This window comes from Anguilla anguilla, chromosome 5 (genome assembly GCF_013347855.1).
Source record: "Anguilla anguilla isolate fAngAng1 chromosome 5, fAngAng1.pri, whole genome shotgun sequence".
Classification (NCBI taxonomy): domain Eukaryota; kingdom Metazoa; phylum Chordata; class Actinopteri; order Anguilliformes; family Anguillidae; genus Anguilla; species Anguilla anguilla.
The window spans coordinates 8,731,229-8,751,920 of NC_049205.1; the positions used below are offsets into that span (position 1 = coordinate 8,731,229).

General features: G+C 45.2%; 3 protein-coding genes across 4 annotated transcripts; 2 read left to right on the forward strand and 1 right to left on the reverse strand.

The window, feature by feature from the left end:
* Positions 1 to 630: 630 nt before the first annotated feature.
* On the forward strand, positions 631 to 8,844 carry ugdh (UDP-glucose 6-dehydrogenase). Its single transcript, XM_035418706.1, has 12 exons — positions 631 to 1,000; positions 1,959 to 2,120; positions 2,482 to 2,583; positions 2,826 to 3,026; positions 3,848 to 4,045; positions 4,762 to 4,909; positions 5,132 to 5,226; positions 5,477 to 5,607; positions 6,227 to 6,366; positions 7,046 to 7,137; positions 7,570 to 7,680; positions 8,122 to 8,844. Exons 2-12 carry the CDS (start codon positions 1,959 to 1,961, stop codon positions 8,230 to 8,232), a joined length of 1,491 nt encoding a protein of 496 aa, XP_035274597.1. The 5' UTR covers positions 631 to 1,000; the 3' UTR covers positions 8,233 to 8,844.
* Positions 8,845 to 9,054: 210 nt separating this feature from the next.
* lias (lipoic acid synthetase) lies at positions 9,055 to 15,659 on the reverse strand. Its single transcript, XM_035418717.1, has 11 exons — positions 15,505 to 15,659; positions 14,959 to 15,131; positions 14,356 to 14,449; positions 14,004 to 14,084; positions 13,226 to 13,382; positions 12,922 to 12,979; positions 12,467 to 12,595; positions 11,336 to 11,481; positions 10,919 to 10,989; positions 10,329 to 10,440; positions 9,055 to 10,141 (listed from the first exon to the last, which is right to left on the reverse strand). The coding sequence occupies exons 1-11, from the start codon at positions 15,592 to 15,594 to the stop codon at positions 10,089 to 10,091; spliced, it is 1,164 nt and encodes a 387-aa protein (XP_035274608.1). The 5' UTR covers positions 15,595 to 15,659; the 3' UTR covers positions 9,055 to 10,088.
* Positions 15,660 to 15,935: 276 nt separating this feature from the next.
* On the forward strand, positions 15,936 to 19,846 carry rpl9 (ribosomal protein L9). 2 transcript variants are annotated; one of them, XM_035418727.1, is made up of 8 exons: positions 15,936 to 15,959; positions 16,497 to 16,543; positions 16,682 to 16,797; positions 16,939 to 17,034; positions 17,195 to 17,327; positions 17,583 to 17,663; positions 18,935 to 19,052; positions 19,691 to 19,846. In XM_035418727.1, exons 2-7 carry the CDS (start codon positions 16,498 to 16,500, stop codon positions 19,039 to 19,041), a joined length of 579 nt encoding a protein of 192 aa, XP_035274618.1. In that variant the 5' UTR covers positions 15,936 to 15,959; position 16,497; the 3' UTR covers positions 19,042 to 19,052; positions 19,691 to 19,846. The 2 variants fall into 2 exon arrangements, with proteins under 2 accessions (XP_035274618.1, XP_035274616.1); XM_035418725.1 differs by lacking the exon at positions 18,935 to 19,052.
* The last annotated feature ends 846 nt before the right edge of the window (positions 19,847 to 20,692 follow it).

The following is a 20,692-nucleotide window of genomic DNA, read 5'->3' on the forward strand; positions in this document are numbered from 1 at the left end:
TTTCTGTTTGTGAATACATGTTATAGCCTTATAATATGTCGTATCCCAGTTTTTTGCTGGCACCCCATGGCAACTTACGAAAACAAGGCAGCGTTTAAAATACACATGGAAATTAATTGGTTACTTTGGGAGTGGCAGCATATCGTACAGATGTACAATATATAAAGCCTTGAGCTATGAGAGTGGTTGAGCAACTGACTGAGTCTAGTACGTCAACTCATTCTAGGTGTGACGAGAGCAAAAATGTAAAGCAAGCTGGGCGGGTCATCTCGTACCCATTATAGGCTAATAGAAATTGAACGGTTTCCACTTTTCTGTATGGCCACCGTTAAATGCATCCTGTATGTTATTGGCCAACAGCTCTCTATTTCTAAATGCAATAAGAAAATATTTTGAAGCAAACTGGTATTAATTAATGTGTCCATTCCATCACTTTGAAAAAGAATATTAAAACATGCATTGTTATGAAATGGAAATGCTGAAAAATGAATGTTATTGACAAATATCATTGTTTGGGTCATATTAGCGATTCCCTTCATCAGGATGGTATTTGTGTATTTTGTCAACAACAAAATTTTTTTAAAGATGTACTTGGTTTAAATTATTTCACATTGCTGGCATAACTCAGGAGTCCCTTGCTTGTGCCTGCACGCGTCACTATGACGTCACAAATAGGAATTTATGAAACCACATGGTCGCAGTCCCCGGAAGAATTTAGCAAGCAAGACCAACCCTCCTCTGTTATATTAGACGAATTTGCATTATGTAATGACAGCAACTCCCACGTTAACGGTGTTTCTACTTGACACAAGTCCATGTCAGGTCAATTTCCTCAGATTTGAGGATAAGACAACGTGAACACCTGAACTGTCCTGGTTCCAGAGTCTCTTGCAAGCAACCAACTTCGTCATACAGTGCAGCGCTAAGCTTGCTAGTTGGCTTGTCTATTCATTATCCACACAGGACCAGCGAATTTCTGGGCTATTGCTCACCCTACAAGGTGAGTTGTAAATTCATTTGGAGATATAAATCTGCGGAATACTTAATGCAGTTAGCAAACTGTTCGCTAACCATAGCGATATTAGCTACGTCCACTTGTCTTAGCTACCGAATACTTGCAGCTAACTGTATGATAACTATTTAACGCTGTCTACCGATGATTTATGAAACTAGCGAACTGAATAGCTAACTCAGCTACTAAGTAGAGGTGATTTACAGTATGCCTCTTCCAAATTAATGTTTTTTTTTCTTCCCTAAAATGGCTTAAAAGGTACAGCTAGCTAGATAGCTAATTAAGTAGCTATCTAACGTTATAGTTGAGTAATATACGGGTTGACAGCGTTATATGTTAAAGTAACAGCAACGGTTTTGTGGTTTTGTCTTCATTTAAAGCCTAATCTGGTTAAACCACGGCAAGTGTAAACTTCTGAGTCACATACCCGTGAACAAAGGATTAGCGAATACCGGTTTTCAGTAGTTTACGACTCGCATTCAGAATGTTAACTGTAGCCTACTCACTTCAGGTTTCTGATTTTGCATTGTGAGTGTGCGTGTACTAGATTTGTTAGAAACATCTGAATAGCATCAGATACTACTTGTTTAGCCTTATCTGACATTGTCTACTAGCACATGCAATCAAACGAAACAAATGAGATGGTTGTGTTTTTCAAAAACTCCCACTGGAGTTGTGGACTATATTTTTCCGCCTGAACTCTTATGCAAACTCACAGAACTTTTCATAAAATTTTTGTTGTTGCTAAACTGGAATGGATCCGTGAATTTCTTTTAACCCACAAATTATGTGGACCCACAGTTACTCAATAGAATCCGTGGTTTATTTAAACATTTAATCCATTACTCACAGCGGACATCCGGCCAAATTAAATGAATTAACTTGTGTATTTATTTCAAGTATATAGTCTGTTTATTTGGTAAAGGTCGTTATCCCTTTGTTCCAGATGTTTCAGATCAAGAAAATCTGCTGTATAGGCGCTGGCTACGTGGGAGGCCCGACATGTAGCGTGATCGCGCACATGTGTCCAGAAATCAAAGTCACCGTGGTGGATGTCAACGAGTCCAGAATAAAGGCCTGGAACTCGGACACGCTGCCGATCTATGAGGTACTGTAACTGTTCATCTGCTTTCTGTCCAGGATAGCAGGGCAGTGGAGAGCTGTTTGGGTTGGATCTCTGCAATGACTGGACTGTAACTGGCTCTGTTTATTCCATGACAGTCCTTTATTGTTATTGACTGACAGAATGATTAAACTGTGAAAAGAAATATAATGACAGGTGGAGTTGATATACATTTCAATTTGTTTATTGCCTGTATGTTCCCTCCCCTTATTCTGTTAGTAGGGTTGTATTTTTTTTCATAAATACATGAGTTTGCTGTCATTTAAAATATGCTATTTCAAGTAGTCCAGTTGTCAGATGTCCTAACTTAATTGGGGAAAGTGACGTTGTCTGTTTCCACCCCTAGCCAGGCCTGAAGGAGGTTGTTGAGTCCTGCCGAGGGAAGAATCTCTTCTACTCCACAGACATAGACACCGCTATTAGGGAAGCAGACCTTGTCTTCATCTCTGTGAGTATGCAGGAGGCTATTGGTCGGACAGCGACTGAGCGATGTGTTCGTGAGCGCGCTTACGATGTGCAGACTCGATGAATGTTTGGTGTTTCAATCAAGAAAAGATGGCAAAGGGGCTGCATTTACCCGTGAATCTGTGTTTGTATTGCTTCCATTTTTATGTCACAGTTTAATTTAAGACCAGGCAGAGAAGCTTTAAGAAAAGGACCGGTGCACTAACCCCGTTTGTGCGCCTGTAGGTGAACACCCCGACTAAGACTTATGGGATGGGGAAAGGGCGCGCGGCAGACCTCAAGTTCATCGAGGCGTGCTCCCGGCGGATCGTCGAGGTGTCGGAGGGCTACAAGATCGTGACGGAGAAGAGCACCGTGCCGGTCAGGGCCGCCGAGAGCATCCGCAGGATCTTCGATGCCAACACCAAGCCCAGCCTCAACCTGCAGGTGAGCCCTGCCTGCGTGAGGCGTGTGCGTGCGTCCGTCCGTGTGTGTGTGCGTGCCTGCGTGTCATCAGCACCAAGCCCAGTCTCAACCTGCAGGTGAGCCCTGCCTGCGTGAGGCGTGTGCGTGCGTGCGTACAGGTGTGTGTGCGTGCCTGCGTGCGTGCGTGTCATCAGAAACAAGCCCATCCTCAACGTGCAGGTCAGTCCTGCTTGCGTGTGTGCGTACGGGCGCGTGTGTGTGCATGTGTGTCATCAGCACCAAGCCCAGCCTCAACGTGCAGGTGAGTCCTGCGTGCGTGTGTGATATCAGCACTGAGCTTGAGTAATGTGTGTGTGTCTGTGAATGTGTGTGTGTTATATCTCAAGCCCAGTGTGATGGGATTGGTTGGCATGTTGTTGTATGTTCGGCTGTCTGTGCATGTGCCTTTCGGTATTGATGGCCCTCTTGAGGCAAGCCGCTGCCCGTAGCTCAAGGCTGAGGTGAGCCGTGGCTGGGTGTGCATGATTGACAGGTCCGCTGCATGAACACACCCAGTCAAAACCTGTTAGGTTTGCAGACAGGAAGTCATGAGTGTGGAGACCTGTTAGAGCGCGCACACACACACACACACGCGCACACCTACATCTGCTGTAGTCTTGCCTCACCTGCCACACATGGCCGTGGGACAGGAAGTGGGTAGATCTTTTGGTCTAAAAAAATAAATAAATAAAAATCAAAAGCAGGAGTACCAGCCTCCTGAACATAATAGGTGAAGGTGATGTCATAGAAACCACGGAGACGACCCCTTCTTGACCCCAGGGGTTCCTCTGCTTCCCTCCCAGGTGCTGTCCAACCCAGAGTTCCTCGCGGAGGGGACGGCCGTCCGAGACCTGAAGGAGCCAGACCGCGTTCTGATTGGTGGAGACGAGACGCCCGACGGCCAGCGTGCCATCCAGGCCCTGGCGGCCGTCTACGAGCACTGGGTCCCCAAAGAGCGCATCATCACCACCAACACCTGGTCCTCGGAGCTCTCCAAACTGGTCAGCACACTCCGCAGCGCACCGCAGTTTTGCAGTTTTTTATTTATTTTTTTTGGTAAAAGTTTCCAGGGCATGTAATTATAAGCAGGAAACCCTTGGGGGTATTCAAGACCAGGCTTGACACAATGCTAGAGTAGGCAAATTGAATGACAAAATGGGCATTCTTATGTTTTACGACTGATGTGGTCAGTGCTGATGATGCTCGCTGGGTGCTGTAGCAGACAGCTAATCCTTACCGGGGCATACAGGGATACAGTTGGTAACGTTTTCTGGTTGTGTGTAGTGTTAAAGTCAGAACTGCTAATGGCTAATAGTGTGTGCACTGCAGTGTTCTTCATTAATTCAAAGGAGGGCCACTCTTACCAAATGAACATTAGTTTGGGGGGCCACAGACGGACACACAGTTTATGAATACTAGGTCGGTGGGTCACAGACGGACGCTCAGTTTATGAATACTAGGTCGATGGGTCACAGGCAGACGCTCAGTTTATGAATGTTAGGTCGGTGAGTCGCAGATGGACACTCAGTTTATGAATGTTAGGTCGGTGGGTCACAGACAGACGCTCAGTTTATGAATACTAGGTCGGCGGGTCGCAGACGGACGTTCAGTTTATGAATACTAGGTCGGTGGGTCGCAGATGGACGCTCAGTTTATGAATGTTAGGTCGGTGGGTCGCAGACTGACGCTCAGTTTAAGTGTAATGACCGCGTTGCAGGCAGCCAACGCCTTCCTAGCCCAGCGGATCAGCAGCATCAACTCCATCAGCGCGCTGTGCGAGGCCACGGGGGCCGACGTGGAGGAGGTGGCCCGCGCCATCGGCATGGACCAGCGCATCGGCAGCAAGTTCCTCAAGCCCAGCATCGGTGAGTGGGGGCGGAGGGGGGCGTCGGGGAGGCCCCAGAAATGAGATCCGATCTTGGGCATCAGGGGGTCCCAGAAATTATATCCGAATCCAGGTCTTTCTTTTCTATTTTTCTATTTTTATATATTCGCGTGTAGTCAGGATGTTGGGGCCTTGGTGGCGTGACACCTCTGTGTAACCCCCCCCCCCCCCCCCCATTTTTTGCATCCCTTCTCTCTTTCAGGGTTTGGTGGGAGCTGCTTCCAGAAGGACGTGCTGAACCTGGTGTACCTGTGTGAGGCTCTCAACCTCCCGGAGGTGGCCTCTTACTGGCAGCAGGTAACCGTGGATACCTCCAACCTGTCCATGTACTGTAGACAGGGCTCTCCTACATACACGTGCAGCAGTTTACCAGCTGCTTATTTTATATTGTTTTCTGTCTGTGCTGTGAGCAGATAAGTCCTGCTCTCAGATGTTAAGAACATTCTAGGGGCATATTTGTGCTCTCACACCTTAAAGGGTTAAGTCAGGGTAAGTGTAGTGTAGAATACTGGTGTGGAACAGTGCGTGACCCCTGCCTGCCTCTCAGGTCATCGACATGAACGAGTATCAGAGGCGAAGGTTCGCCTGCCGGATCATCGACTGTCTCTTCAACACCGTCACTGGGAAGAAGATCGCGCTGCTGGGCTTCTCCTTCAAGAAGGACACGGGAGACACCCGGTATAACCTCGATTAAACCCTTATAACACACACGCACACACACACACACACACACACACACACAGACACACATGCCCTCTGTCTCTCTCTCACACACACTCGCAGATGCACACTCTCTCTGTCTCTCTCTCACACACACACACACACACACTCTCTCTCTCTCTCTCTCTCACACACACACACACACACACACACACACACACAGAACAGACACACACGTTCTCTAGTATCTCTCCTTTTAATTATTAACCCTGCTGTTTTATGTGGGTTTCTGTGTGAGTCTGTACATTTTCGCTCCGTTCAACTTTCTCTCTCTCGGCACTTTAACCTTTTAATTCTTTCATATGCGATCTCCTACTGATTTTCGCTGCCTGTGCCTTTGCATAACTAACGGAATATTTCATTTGTAGCTCTAGCAGTGCGGAGCTGCTTGGAGTGAAAACCGGTTCTTGGCATTTTGCTCACGGCTCAAAGTAAAAAAAAAAAGAAGTAGAAGCTGGCAATATTGTGTGCAGTCAAATATAGTCAATTGAAATGATAAAACCAAACTGTTACCCTATGAACCTCAACAGAACAATAGGTGTTGGCTCAGAGTGACCATGATGCACCTCTTCCCCAGGGAGTCGTCCAGTATCTACATCTCCAAATACCTGATGGACGAGGGGGCAAAGCTGTACATATTCGACCCGAAGGTGCTGAAAGAGCAGATCATTCAGGACCTGTCCCAACCCAGCATCTCTGAGGACAACCCAGGGCGGGGTGTGTACACGCGTGTGTGTGTGTGTGTGTGTGTGCATGTGTGTGCGTGCGCATGGTGTGTATGCAAGTTATTGTAGTGCCATATAGAGGCAGACCAGATTTTTTTAAAGATTGCCATTGGGAGGAGCTGTCAAACTGGCTCTGCAGGTTGTGCCAATGTGCGTAACGAGAGTGCAGGTGAGGAAAGTGCTCTCCGCACCTGTCTTTGGAGAGAGCAACACCCTGCTGAACGATCACCAGTGCAGTCATTGCACCTGGCAGATATGCAGAGGGCAAAGGGGAGTTTGACGGAGTTCAGGCGTTTTGCTTTGACTTCTGCTCTTAATTTATTGGCTTAGTCACAGTGACCCCTTTTACGCAACTGTATATTTTGCAGAGGTGAAAAATCCGGGTTCAGGAAGTTCTTCCGTCAGGAGGTAGAACTAATTAGTGAAATCAGCCGGCCGAGTTTATGGGTGGAAGGAACACATGGCTGGATTTTTGCTTTCTGACCCCTGGACTTTCCACCTCTGATATTTTGTGACTCAGTATATTTTGGGAGGTGTAACATATTTGGCTATGCAAGTGCTAATCATGTCAGTTAAGTTGGGTTGATTACTTGGAACGGATTCTACTGGAGCATACACGGTTGTGTGCGATTGGCATCCCTTTGGGTGACGGTTGCTTTTTCTGTACGCAGTGTCTGAGCTGGTGACGGTGACCAAGGACCCGTACGAGGCATGCAAGGGGGCGCACGCCCTGGTCATCTGCACGGAGTGGGACATGTTCACGGTTCGACCTCGCCCCTCTCTTTGCACTTGCCTTTACTGATCTGTTCTCTCATTAGTCTCACGTCTTTCCCAGGGTTCACCTTCTTTACCTTCTAAGGTGGAATACTCCTTTCCCCCAAAGTAGCTAAATTATATTTTCCTTTTGTTTTTTTGTTTTTGTTTTTCATACCTTCTGTTAAATGTCATTGTGATGCCCTGTGTAATTATTAATTTTTAACTGGACCTATTAAAAAATCATTGATTGAGAACAGCAATGGTAAAATAGACACAGTTTGTATCCTTGGTTATTGACTCCTGCCTTTTGTACACACGTTATCAGGATATTGTTACATTCTGCATCTGACATTAAATATAATTGTAATAGGAAAACTGATCTCAGTTCACAACAGCAATAGTAACTGGTTTTCTGTGTTGTTTTTTGTAATCCATAAAGGATCTGGACTACGAGAAGATTTACTTCCAGATGCTGAAGCCTGCGTTCATATTCGACGGCAGACGGGTTCTGGACCACCTTCACCCCAGACTGCAGAGCATCGGCTTTCATGTGCGTAATCCATCACGTCACGTTCGTTTAGCTAGCGGGCGCTCTCATCCAGAGCAGCTCAAAGTGCGAGAGAACACAAGTGCAGTCTCCTGACCAGCAGTGTCCGATTCGGTGAACGACATTCCCGGACTAGCTAGTGAGCGAGTGGGCTAACAGTGCAAAGGACTAGCCCTAATTGCTCTAGAAGGGCTCTGCAGAACCAGTAAAACCAACAGGAAAAATGAGGGAATTGTACCTAGCTAATGGAAATAACTTGGTTCTAAAATGGGGTATTTGTTCTCCAAAGGATACTTGGGTCAAGCCTTTCTGTGGCAGCTGTCCTTCTCAGTGTTTTAAGTTTGCATATGTGCTGGTTGAACTTTTTCCAGACTAAAATAATCAGTAACTCAGTGTAGACCTTGAAATAGCCCAGGTGTTCATGTTGTCTGTGTTCTTCCTCAGATTGAGACCATTGGCAAGAAGGTGGCCACCGCCCGTATCCCCTTCACTCCCCCTGCAGGGGTCCCGCGAATCAGCGCCAGAGAGCCCCCGACCAAGAAGGCCAAAATCTAAGAGCACCCATCTCCCCCTCCCCTCCAGGATCAATGGCTATAACTGACTTCCTGTCAGCTGAGATTCAAATATTGACTGATTCCATCTCTCAGTACAATTATGTACTGTCCACCTCAAGTCAGTGTGAAAACAACTAAGAATATGCACACCCTACTCTGTCCATCTGCACACACCCATCCGTGTTGCCCTGTCCTGTCTAATCCACTGGTCATTCAGTGCGCCCCCTAATGCTCAGCACTTGCTATTATCTGTATTGTGCACTGGTCAGTGTCTTACAGTATCCAAACATTGTCCTCCGTGGATCATGCACTCACCCATTTTAATGGTTGTTGGTTTTTTTGTTGTTAATCCAGCAGTCTGTAATCCAGTACTCGACCCATGCAGCATTGACTTGGTTTGTCTTGGTTTCATTTCCAATCATGTCCCTGATTCAGCTTCATTCCCATTGATTTCATACCAGTTAGTGTGACAGCAGACTTGTACATTTTTTTATGAACAGAAAAGATTTTTTAAAATATGTCCTGTTATACAGGATTTTCAAGTTTGCTAAAAAAAAACCTCAATGCCACTGAAGTTTATTGAGAAATAAATAAAATGGACCAATGCACTTGATCATGTCTCCAGTTTCCTGAATGCTATACAGGCTAAGATGACCTTGCTTTGTGCCTCTTTATATGGTCTCCCAGAAGCTGTACTTCCACAAAATATTCAATGTCAATGTGTCACTCACCCTAATATTTGACTCTTTCCACGAGTAGTTGTCACTACTTGTCACCTTTAGTCACTACAGGCAAAACCCAAAAGGTATTCAGAAAACAAACATTCAATACGGCAGTATCCATTTATTATATAATTTTAGTCACAATTTAAATAATTCCAATTTATGTATATTAACATACACCAAGTCTGAAAACCTCACCAAATCTCCCGGAGATCAAACAGAATATGGAAAATATTCAGCCGTGATTCAGGTCAAATTGTGTGCAGTAGCACCGTATAATAATAGTGGAGCATTTTTTGCATGTTTTTATAGCACGTTGACTATAGATGAGCCCGTATCTGGACGGATTGCAGTTTACGCAATCTGCTTCGCCCATAGCAGATAGAATTGAATAACTCAAATTCTTCCCAGGGAGTATAAAAGAAAAATGCGAAGCTGGCAAAGAATACAACTGATTACATTTCTATAAATATCTTTCAAAGAAACAAGTCAATAAATCCGGTGATGTAGTGCCCCCAGCTGTCAATCATCTTTATCATCCAATCTCTAAACAGTGCTTGCAATAGCAGAACACTTCAGGTCCAATCACGCGACACCTGGGGATTCAAGAAGCCTCACTTTCCCATTGTGTCCCTATGTGACAGGCTCCTTCCCCCTTAAATTTTGGGAGCTCTGATGAAGCCCTAACAGCGCCAGTTCCACTCTCTATTAAGTGCTATCCCTGTGAAAGCCTCTGCTGACTCACATAGTATATTGACCCTATACAGATTAAACAGTTGACGTGAGGCATTAGTAATCACACATACACATGCCACACCCAAAAAAACACTATTTTTTCCTTCTGTCTGTCAGTCTCCCCATCCCTCAACACACTTCTGTACCCCAACTTTGCTCCAATGCATTTGTGCGCTTATATTCTGACTGTGCCACGACGATAGCAATACAGAAATTACTGTACACGAATGTTCATACGGGTACACAGTAGCTACCATATTCAATACATTTCTGTTTTGCAATGTGTATTGTTCTACAAGTTTAAAGAGACTTTGACCATTACGGGGGGGAGTGGCTTTGAAGGGTTTGGTGGGTGGGTGGGTGGGGGGGCGGTCCTGGGAAAATGGCCCTCCCAGCAGTCTCATTCGGCTGCAGTCCTCCGCTTCTCAATGAGATTCTTCAAGAAGAATTCACCTGCGGAAACGCAGTCCCAGTCAGTGCTCACGCCCCTGACGCGGCAATCGTTACGGCAGCCTAGCACCTGCTGCAGTCACCTTCCGCCACAGCGGAGGCCATCTTAAACTGCGCTGCCCTCGTCAGCGGCACGCGGGCGTGAGACAGGTTTTAGTCACATGGTGAGAGGGCGCAGTGTGACGCATACCTGCTTTGTAAGACGAACGCACAAGAGGGCCGCTGGCCGTGTAGACGAAGCCCATCTCATTCCCCGTCTTCTCCCAGTGCGCAAACTTCTCAGGGGTCACATACTCGTCAACCTGCGTGCACACAAATGCAGCCGTGATTATCGAAGGAAGCAATTCAGAGGAAGAAAGTGCCCTGTTCACAGGTATGCGGACAACATGCCTTCTGGGCTTAATGTCTTTATAAGGTACTGCAGAAGCTTTAAGCTGCCAAAACATCCTGCCCCAAACATGAACCAGTGGTGCTAAAAACACTGCCTTTAGTTCAATATGGTAGTCAATACTAGAGAGTAGTCAAAGTGTGGCGTAGCCTGCAAGGCCATGTAGAAGAGGCAGAAACTCTGGAGTTTTCAAGACCAGGCTTGATACGGTGTTAGACAGTATCAAGCCTGTAGGCAATCACAGCACTAGGTACCATTTAGTCAGGAAAATGGAGAGCATTGTTGGGCTGAATTGCCTGTTCTTATCATTATGTTATATTACGTTAACATGTTAGCAACTATGATTTCAAATGTGGTGGAGCGACACCACACTGGAAGAAAAATGGTCCTACCTTGAGGTGTCGTTTGGTGGGCTGCATGTACTGTCCCAGAGTCAAACAGTCCACCCCGGACTCCCGGAGCTCTGAGCAGACGAAAAACGTTAAATGGTTAAAATGGACTGCATTTTATATAGCGCTTTTATCCAAAGCGCTTTACAATTGATGCCTCTCATGCAAGGTGCCAATCAGCTCGTTGGGAGCAATTAGGGGTTAGGTGTCTTGCTCAGGGAGACTTTGACAGGGCGGGGGATTGAACCGGCAACCCTCCGACTGCCAGACAACCGCTCTTACCTCCTGAGCTATGTCGCCCCCAAGTGGGTGCTTCACATTGGTAGTGGCTGAGCCAAGTTTCCCCCTGACGCTTTGAGTCACTGGCAAATGCAATAAACAAGTACAAGAATAATGACAATTAAAGCTGTGAGCGGTTACCTTTCATGGTGGAGTGGACCTGCTCGTCGGTCTCTCCGAGCCCCAGCATGATGGAGGTCTTGGTCAGGACTGAGGGCTTCACGGCCTTGGCGTGGCGCAGAACGCTCAGCGATTGGTCAAAGTTGGCCCGTGGGTCACGTACGTGCCTGTGCTCAAACAGCAGCCACAAAACACAACATAACCGAATGGCCTACACTATATCGTCCAGCACCACCTCAAGCCCACAAATAATCATCAATTTGTCCCTGCACCACCTGCTGGTATGGCTGAGTATTGCAGCTCACAGACAAACCATAGAGTGCTATAATCCCTGTCTACAGAGATCCTCATCAGCCACAAACTAAACTTCCAGTTCAGTAGTCTTTACCTTTGTCAATGTGACAAGCCCTAACAGGATAACCTTGATTCAATTTGAAACATTAGAGCTAACAAAGTTTAGGAATTCCATTAAAGCATATAAACAGGTCTAGAACCATTGTGGCCTTTCTGGGTTTAGAGCTAAACTGGGGTCCTTGGAATTAATTAATCTAAACGTTTCAACTGAGACAAAGAGTCAGTAAGAGCAATCAGTGTTCACTTATTAACCTCAGCCATGTTCTAATGGACCCAACGCCCCCCTATTGCCACAGCAGAGATAAGGCCTGCTGGTCCGTCCACGGTGCCTCCTAACACACTCTAATATCACTCATGCACCTCTCCTCCCCCTGCATGTTTCAGTTTCCCCAGAGCTCACACACTCTTTACTGCATGCTCTAATACTGCCCCCTGGTGGACAGTTGTAGGTAGTTGAATTTGTTTGAAGAAATAGGTAACAGAAAATAGAATGACCTGATTTCTTTTTTTTTTTTTTTTACTTAATTGCATCGTCAGTATTTAACCCTGGTATGCTTTCATCCACTGTAATGTACTATTTAATCTACTATTTCACCAGAGCCAAAGAAACAATGGAATAAAGTTTCATCCAAAGCCAGGAAGAAGACAACAGAGGAGTGTGAGAAAAATAGGGATGAGGAAACGAGACAGGGCTGGTGTGGGACCACAGGGTGTGGGGCGGCGGTGTGCTAATGGGACAGGGTGCGCATGGTCCAGGGTCCCGAGACAAAGGGGTCTCATTCGGGACAGCAGCCTCACCTCTGCAGCTGCCGCACTGTCTCCACGTTGTGGGCGTACACGTCCAGCCCAGAGAGCGCAATCTTCTCCACCGCCGCCAGGTCGCCCCTGAAGTCCGGGGTCAAGCACTCTACCAGGATATCGGGGCTCCTGTTTAACCAAAACACAGTGAACTCTTAAGCCTACCTGCCTGTATTACCTCTCTGCAGAGAGACCGAAATTCCTTATCTAAAATGCCATTTTATATTTCCATGAGAGCTCCCTCCAAATGAACTTCCTTCTTTGACTCTCTAGGACATTCGTTGTCAAACACATACACTTTTATAACCCCACTGATATCTAACAGAAAACCTAGACAGGCCATATCAGTAAATAACAGTCCAGTGAAACAACATTACTGCAGAGGGTGCTATGGCTTCCTAATGAAAGAGATATAGCCCAGTCAGACACACAGGAACAGGGCACTGATTGCTCACCTCTCCTTTAGTTTGGACACAGTTTCAGCAAAGTGCTCAGCTCCTCCATCAACGATGTCTGTCCCACAGAGGCAAGCACAAAAAATAAAGAAATTTGGTTTCACCACACACAAGCAAACGTGCAATAAAGCCCTCGTCTCTCCAAGTCACAAACATGGCAACCAATCTGGCAAGAAATTACTAATCACCACCCCTTTACAGTACATTTGCATGCTGTTGCCAGATCAAGTACGCTATCTCCCGCCCGAACACTGTGACTTTGAGAGGGAAAGCCCTGCAAAGCCACGGTCATGCTCATGCTCACCGTCTCTGTCCACGGACGTCAGCACCACGTAGTCCAGGCCCCACGCCGCGATGGCCTTGGCCGTGTTTTCGGGCTCGTTGGGATCCAGAGGGGGTGGCTTTCGAGCCGTCTTCACCGAGCAGAACCGGCACCCTCTAGTGCACGTGTCCCCCATCAGCTGCATGGGGGACGGGACATACAGTCTGGATCTTAGAGCGCTCGGTCTGGAGCTACTGAAGACTTCACTGAACATTTAACTGAGTAAACCCGTCACAACGGGCAAGTGGAAAACCAACAGTACTGTACAGGTGATGCAAATCAGAAGCATTCTGTGGATCACACAGCCACCTAATATTTGTGTTATGCATTTCCACTAGAGATTAGTTTAAAATAAAAGTGACATCATGCAGTTTATTCACATCACAAACCAGATAAAATACTAAACAGCCAACCAGAGGAACTGTGCATGACAGCCCAGAATATCCTCCTAAGTCCCAGCAATTCATTTTTGTCCCAGCAGGCAATATGAGTCTCTGATCTTAATCTATATATAATTATATATTCTACTATGCTGAAGCCTACACTACAAGGGACGTTCGGTGAAAAAAAATACAAACAATACATCTAAAAAAAATATTTTCACCGCAACATTTTTCTGTCATCCAAATACACTTGTATTATGTGGAAAATTTTGATACTTAAACTTTATTCCCATCGTAATAAAGGGTGTTGATCATGCATAAGAGCAGCCGGATGACCCAGGGAATGTAGACCCCCCTTCCCCCCCGGGGAGATTTACCATGATGGTGGCTGTGGCTGTGGCATATTCCCCCCCTCCCCAACACTCCCCAATGTTGGGACATCGGGCTTCCTCACACACCTACAAACAAATACACAAATATCAAGTCAGTGCATTCTAAATTCTATAACAATTTATAAAATACATTGTTTAAAGACTTCAGACTCTAATTTTTTTCTGTTTAAAAATAGCTTGAATCTCTCCTGTCTCTTCCGTGAGTTCTAGCTTTCTTCAGTTAATTCACAAAAGAAAAGAAAAGAAAAGAAAATAAATGGCAACATAACAAGCCTTCCTCCTGAAGATTCTATTAGAAAGTGAAAAGGTTCATGGGTAATTAGTTCACTCTGCTCACAGTGTGCAGGTTTAGGTCCCGTAGGGTGCTCTTCAGCTTGTTGTAGTTCTTCCCGATCGGGATCTCTGTCTTCAACCATGGGGGCAGCCTCAGCCTGAGAGGACAGAAGGCAGACCAATCAGAGCATGTGCATCAAAACCCCCGTAAGTTTGCTAATAAAGGTTATAAAAACTACAGGATTTCAAAAAATATGCACTATACTATATATATATATATATATATAGTATATACTATATACAATATACATTATATTACAATCAGCTTATGATATATGGTATATAATGGGGACTTTATAATCACCCAGTCATTGCATAAAGCAAGAGGATTGCATCACAGTCCAAAGTCATTTCTCTATAACAGCCCAAATCAACATGTTATCTGGAGCCATATTTCAGTTTAAATGCAAAATGTAACACAAATCTTTTAAAACAGACCACTGTAAGTAAATGTTGAGGACTTAACATTAGATAGAAAAATGATTGATCATAGCCTTGTGCATTATCAGGAAATGTCATAAACATTAAAGAGGAACGTAGGAACATGCCTCTAATAATATAGGCTAACAGTTAAACGTGTTTCGGATTTGGTCCCGTAGTACCTCACCTCTCCCCCTTCTGTCGCTTTAGGTTTCCCCGGTATTCTTCCCAAAGACTCTTCTCAGACAGCTCCCCAGAAATAAAGTCTTGCAAGTCCAGTCCGTGCTCCCTCAGTTCCTTCTTTCTCTCCTTCAGCATAGACGGTGATTTTGCAGCAGTTGTCAAACCATTAGCACAAACCTACGACAAGGCAGACAGAGGTAAATTCATGCCTAATTCATGCGTAATTGAATAACCGTGCTCAACGGACGGCGACAACACCGGCCCATTTCCGCCAAAACAACATCGCTAACGTTACCAGAAATTACACCTGTTTCCTGTTTTGGCATCTTGACTTTGATTGTAAATATTATCGAGCACATGTTTGTATTAATCACCTGCCTGCATGTCCCATACAGGCATCTATGTATAATGACAGCTATTTTTTGTTAAACAACGTAGCTAACTATGCTATTGTCATACGGCCCAAGTCATTGTTTGCAAAGCCATCTAGAAAGCAAGCTATTAATTAACTACTGGAAAACAGGAAACAAATCAAAACAGACGCACATACTTGCGGCAGCTCTAGTCCCCGGGATTGTAAACACAGTCGAGCACAAGAGAAACGACCTACAACACCACCTCTCTGCATGATCGACGCCATGACTCCAGTTACTCAACCCGGTTTGTCACTGACAACACTCCTAGATTCTGGTATCGACTACTCAGTTCTGTTGGCGAATTAAACTACTACAGTGGTAGAGTTATGATAGATGTAGAGTGTTGAAAATAATTTTAATACACTCTTTATTTCGGTCCATATTGACTCGGAGTAAATGAAGTGATTCACCACTGTAACATGCTTTAGGTATTACTAAATATTTAATGCATTGTTGAAGTATGTCGTTTATCGTATGATCTTGCCTGGGGTCGTACATTTGGGGTGAGGTGAGGGGTGACGTGATACGCACGAAAACTACAATTGCGTAATGACGTCTTTCCTTCTTCCTTTCCTCTACTACCGGCGAGGTAAGGAGATGGATTTCATGTTCCAGAGCAATTAAAATCTACTGTAATCTGCCGTTTTTACGTGTTCTTTACATTGCAATATACCATCACACGGTTAAGTGAGTCCCATTAGTTATCTAGCAATGCGTATTAATCAAATATACCTCACATTTCATTGTATAAAGCTGATTTATTCTCTTACTGTTTGAGACAGTTTATCCATATTTGAAAGGTAGGCCGTGTTCCACGCACCCATGTCAAGATGGTCGGTATTTCGTGTAGTGCCAGTGGTTAAGACTAAATTACGTGGCTATCTCATTAAATTGCTTCCCTAGTTTATCGTAATTTGGTTAATTAATGGACTACTCTTAATCGAAGTGGTGTAATGCACGGCCCATGAGCTGCTGCTGTGTTACTAAACTGCCTGGGCAGCTAGCTAACTAAAGTTGGCTAGTTCAGATAGAGGCGGCCAACGTTACCCAGTCTTTGACATTGCAGGTAATAACGAAGTTAAATATATTAAGTCAAATTAACATTTCTGTTGTATGTTATTCTCAGAATGAAGACCATTCTCAGCAACCAGACAGTCGACATCCCCACCAACGGTATGTTTAGCATGTACTCGTCAGACTGCACGATCTCCTACCAGGCGCATCTTGTAGCTGCCTTTGACGGATATTTTTCAACTGGAACGCGGGGTTAACTTTTTGCCAATTTTATGCCTTGTCTGTTTCTTTTCTCAGTCGATGTGACGTTGAAAGGGCGAACCGTGATCGTCAAAGGACCCCGGGGTACCCTCCGCAGGGAGTTCAACCACATTAACCTGGAGCTCAGTCTCTTGGGCAAGAAACAGAAGAAGGTGAAGCTTGCACTGGGGTGTTCATAATTGCTCTAAATAGTTGCACGCTGTATTCGGCTCCATACAATTTACCGTAAGTTTGAGTAAAACTAAATTGTCTATTCGTGTTCAAACTGACTGTGTTTTGGTACGTTTCCTCAGCTTCGCGTCGACAAATGGTGGGGTAACCGAAAGGAGCTGGCCACCGTCCGCACCATTTGCAGCCATGTCCAGAACATGATCAAGGGAGTCACAGTGGTGAGTGAAGCCTCTCTGGACATCATTTTGTGTCTGATTCCCATCACATGATCCTTTGAACGAGAGGACTCTCCCATTATCCCACTAAGCTGGGGCTTTATACAGTTTATGCAGTAGTCATGACTGTTGTTTCCAGGCTAATCGTGTGATCTTTTTTCAGGGTTTCCGCTACAAGATGCGATCGGTGTACGCCCATTTCCCCATCAACGTGGTGATGCAGGAGAACGGCACGCTGGTGGAGATCAGGAACTTCTTGGGGGAGAAGTACATCCGCAGGGTCCGCATGAGGCCAGGTGAGTGGGTGGGGCTGGTGGGGTGAGTGTGGGGTTGTTCCTGGGGTAATGGGTAAAAAGCAAGTCTTACCGCTGACTTGGAAGGGAGTGTTTTGGATCGCCAAGGCAAAAATGTAATGATCCCACGGCAATGATAATGACCAAAAAAAATATATATATATACGGCATTGCCTTTCGTGTATCTCCAAAAGTGTTAGTGACTTACCGTGACTTACTGAGCCACCACACGTCTAAGCTTTCCTTCGCTCCATACAGGTGTGGCCTGCACGGTCTCTGCTGCCCAGAAGGATGAGCTGGTGCTGGAGGGCAACGACATCGAGCTGGTGTCCAACTCGGGTGAGTGAGCTGGGCCCGACCCTTCCACTGGGATGGAGAACGTTTAGGAGGATTAGACCCAGACATGTCACACCACTATTCGGGAGCTGTAATGTACTTGTTCCCTGGTGTTTTTGTGGCCATGGAGCTCTAGACCAGACATTTTAAGAACCAGGAAAACCAGGTTCGGTAGGCCCCTGTCCTCTGCCCAACTGGCATAAACTACCCTCCTGCATTACTAAAGGTTTTCGCTCCCTACCCTATTGATGAGGTCAGTTCAATGCTGCGACTTGCCTCCTACGAGCGAATCACTTAAACTAGGCGCCAGGTCGCTCCCCGAGTCTATGCATGTGTTCTAAATCTGTATTTACCTTAAACTTGTCTGCCTGTATCTACCTCGTTTATGAAATGTTACCTTTTTTTAATCGAACTGTTCTACTGCTGCCGGGAAAGAGGATTCTTCTGCTTGGTTCTGAGGTTCTGTTCACACAAATCTGAAGTCACACAGTTCCCACAGCCTGTGAACTGAGTGTTCAGTCAAAGGTGCAGTGTCCCCATTCATTATGGGGTACTTTGGAATAAAAGCAAGGTGCCTGATTCCAGTGCAGTGTCCAGACTTGTGTGAATAGGACCTTAAGGTGGCTGCTGTCTATTTCCTGGGCTTTCTTCATTTTCTGTGAACTGTGTTCTCTCTGAATATTACATTTCCCTGGAATCTCACTACAGAAATGAATAATTTGTAATATCTGGATAAGATTGATGCCACATTATGCCCCTTAATCAGTTTTGTTGTGTAGTCATCTTAATGCATTTATTTAAGTGCATACTGGAGCACACTTGTGTGAAAGGTTTGATTTTAATTCATGCAAGTGGTGTACAGTTAAGCTGTCCTTTTGATATCCTTTACACATGACTTGTAGTCACAAGCCATGCTAATAGCTACTGATGGTTTCAATGTCTGGCAAACTCCTCCCCCCCCCCCCCCCCCCTTCATAAAGTGCTCAAATACAGGTCAGACGCACACTATTTGAGCCCCACCCCTTCTGCCCCCCCCCCCCCCCCCCCCCCTCAACCCACACACGCACAACCACATCGCTCAACCCCTTTACCTGTTTCTTTTCCTCTGGTTTGAGCCCTGATTGCTGTGTGCCTTTGAGATCATGTCTTATTGTACCCAGGTTGCTGTGATGCTGTCTCTCTCTCTCTGCCTGCTTTAACCTGCTACCCTGTGACTGTGTCTGCTGCCCTCTTTGTGCATGCTCTTCCTCACTGCCGTAGCCTCTCTCTTTCAGCCGCTCTGATCCAGCAGGCTACCACAGTCAAAAATAAGGATATCAGAAAGTTCTTGGACGGTATTTACGTGTCCGAGAAGGGAACCGTATTGGAGTCCGAACAATAAGCACTGTAGAGGTTAGAATTTACCCTGAAGCTTGACGGGGGTTTTGAATACGTGTGGCCTCCCCCATGAGTGTTTTCCTTGTCTTGTCTGCCAGCATTGTGACATCACGGCAGTTCTTGACATTTTCGGCCAACGTTTGCCTCAAGAACTGTCTGCGAAAATCCCTGCCACGTGCTCTAGATGCTAACAATGCAAGGTGGTTTTAATAATGAAAGTTTTAGAAGAGTGATACCCATTGTGTAAGTATTTGAAAAGTGAGAGAAGGGCAATCGGTCCTTAGCTTGAGTAAGTCTGAGGCTTGAATCTGTATAGTTGCTTTCTCTACAAAACAGTCTGCTTATCGCAGACTAGATATTTTATGAGAAATGACCATTCATGTTAACCAATACTGGTCAACTAAGTAATGTGATTAGTCTTTTTGTTTAATCAGACTGTGTAGAGTTCACAATATTAGGAAAGATTCTAAACCCCAGTTATATAACTGGAAAATTGAATCTCATAATTAACCTGTTGAAAATGAAAAGGCGTGGGGGAAATGTGCGTCCCCACCCCCTTCAGTGTATGGGAATTGGTAAACTCTCCCCCAGCCACCTTGCAGTCACATCATACCTGTGCACCTGCCTCACACCATTTTTCCCCCACTTTCTAGCTGCCTTGATCCAGCAAGCCACGACAGTGAAGCAGAAGGATATTCGTAAGTTCCTGGACGGGATCTACGTCAGCGAGAAGACCACTGTGGTGGCAGCAAATGAGGCTTAGAAAACCTGCCTAATCTGTCAATAAAATCACTTTTTTTCCATCTGAAGTTTGTGGTCAGTTGCAATTTCTTTGTGTTGTGTTCAATTAATTTTTCACATTGAAGAGCCCTGCCAATGTGCTTATGCCTTAGCCATGTTGGGTTTTGGTGCGTAGCACGTTCTACGACCATAGACTTGAGATGCAAACATATTTTGCCAGTACAACATCTAGAAGATTCTTGAAGGTGTGATTTTTTTTTTTGTCAAGAACCAAAACCCATGAGAACTGGTTTTGAAGGTTTCATGTGACTGGATTTTCAATTTCTGAGGTTTATTGGTTGGCAGTCCTTTGAAATGACTAGGAAAAAAGAAGTCTGAAGGTATAAGTTGATATGGGCTAACTGGTAGTTTTTAAATGCTGGTTTTGCAATTGCAAGCAGATCATGCCTGCTAAAGTAATTCTGAATGTAAGGTCCAGTGTAAGACCATCTCAGAGGCATGCTTGTACTTAAAGGGAGACTGCATGTTTAAATTGGTCTGAGCTGCTTTTGCACAAGCTGCTTTGGAGTTACTTCAAGCATATTTCTTTAGACTGAAAACTCCTGATGCACTGTACCTGGAACTGTAAAGCTTACCTGTCATGAGAAAATTCTCAAAATATTTAAAATGTCCCAGCACACAAATTCAGAATTATGCAAGACTCAGACTTAAAATTGGTGCCACATCTCTCACTGGTTCTTTCTGGCCAATCTAAGCAACTTCTGGTGTAAATCCAAACTTTGCTGTGTACTATTGCTAATATGCAAAGTAGCTGATGGTTATTTGCTTAAACATTTTTTTGTCTGAAATTGATTTGTATGACATTTGGTTTGGTTTATTGAACAAATGCACTGTGGTCATCCTGGAACAATGAT

Bases quoted from the DNA above. Each gene is read 5' to 3' on its own strand.
- rpl9 (XM_035418725.1), top strand. From the start codon at position 16,498: ATGAAGACCATTCTCAGCAACCAGACAGTCGACATCCCCACCAACG. The intron at 16,798-16,938 runs GTGAAGCTTGCA...ACGTTTCCTCAG, and splicing joins TGGGCAAGAAACAGAAGAAG to CTTCGCGTCGACAAATGGTG. The intron at 17,664-19,690 runs GTGAGTGAGCTG...CCCACTTTCTAG, and splicing joins CGAGCTGGTGTCCAACTCGG to CTGCCTTGATCCAGCAAGCC.
- lias (XM_035418717.1), bottom strand. From the start codon at position 15,594: ATGGCGTCGATCATGCAGAGAGGTGGTGTTGTAGGTCGTTTCTCTTGT. The intron at 14,450-14,958 runs GTGAGGTACTAC...CTGTCCTCTCAG, and splicing joins AAGCGACAGAAGGGGGAGAG to GCTGAGGCTGCCCCCATGGT. The intron at 12,980-13,225 runs GTGAGCATGAGC...TCTGTGGGACAG, and splicing joins GACGTCCGTGGACAGAGACG to ACATCGTTGATGGAGGAGCT.
- ugdh (XM_035418706.1), top strand. From the start codon at position 1,959: ATGTTTCAGATCAAGAAAATCTGCTGTATAGGCGCTGGCTACGTGGGA. The intron at 3,027-3,847 runs GTGAGCCCTGCC...CTTCCCTCCCAG, and splicing joins AGCCCAGCCTCAACCTGCAG to GTGCTGTCCAACCCAGAGTT. The intron at 5,608-6,226 runs GTATAACCTCGA...CCTCTTCCCCAG, and splicing joins AAGGACACGGGAGACACCCG to GGAGTCGTCCAGTATCTACA.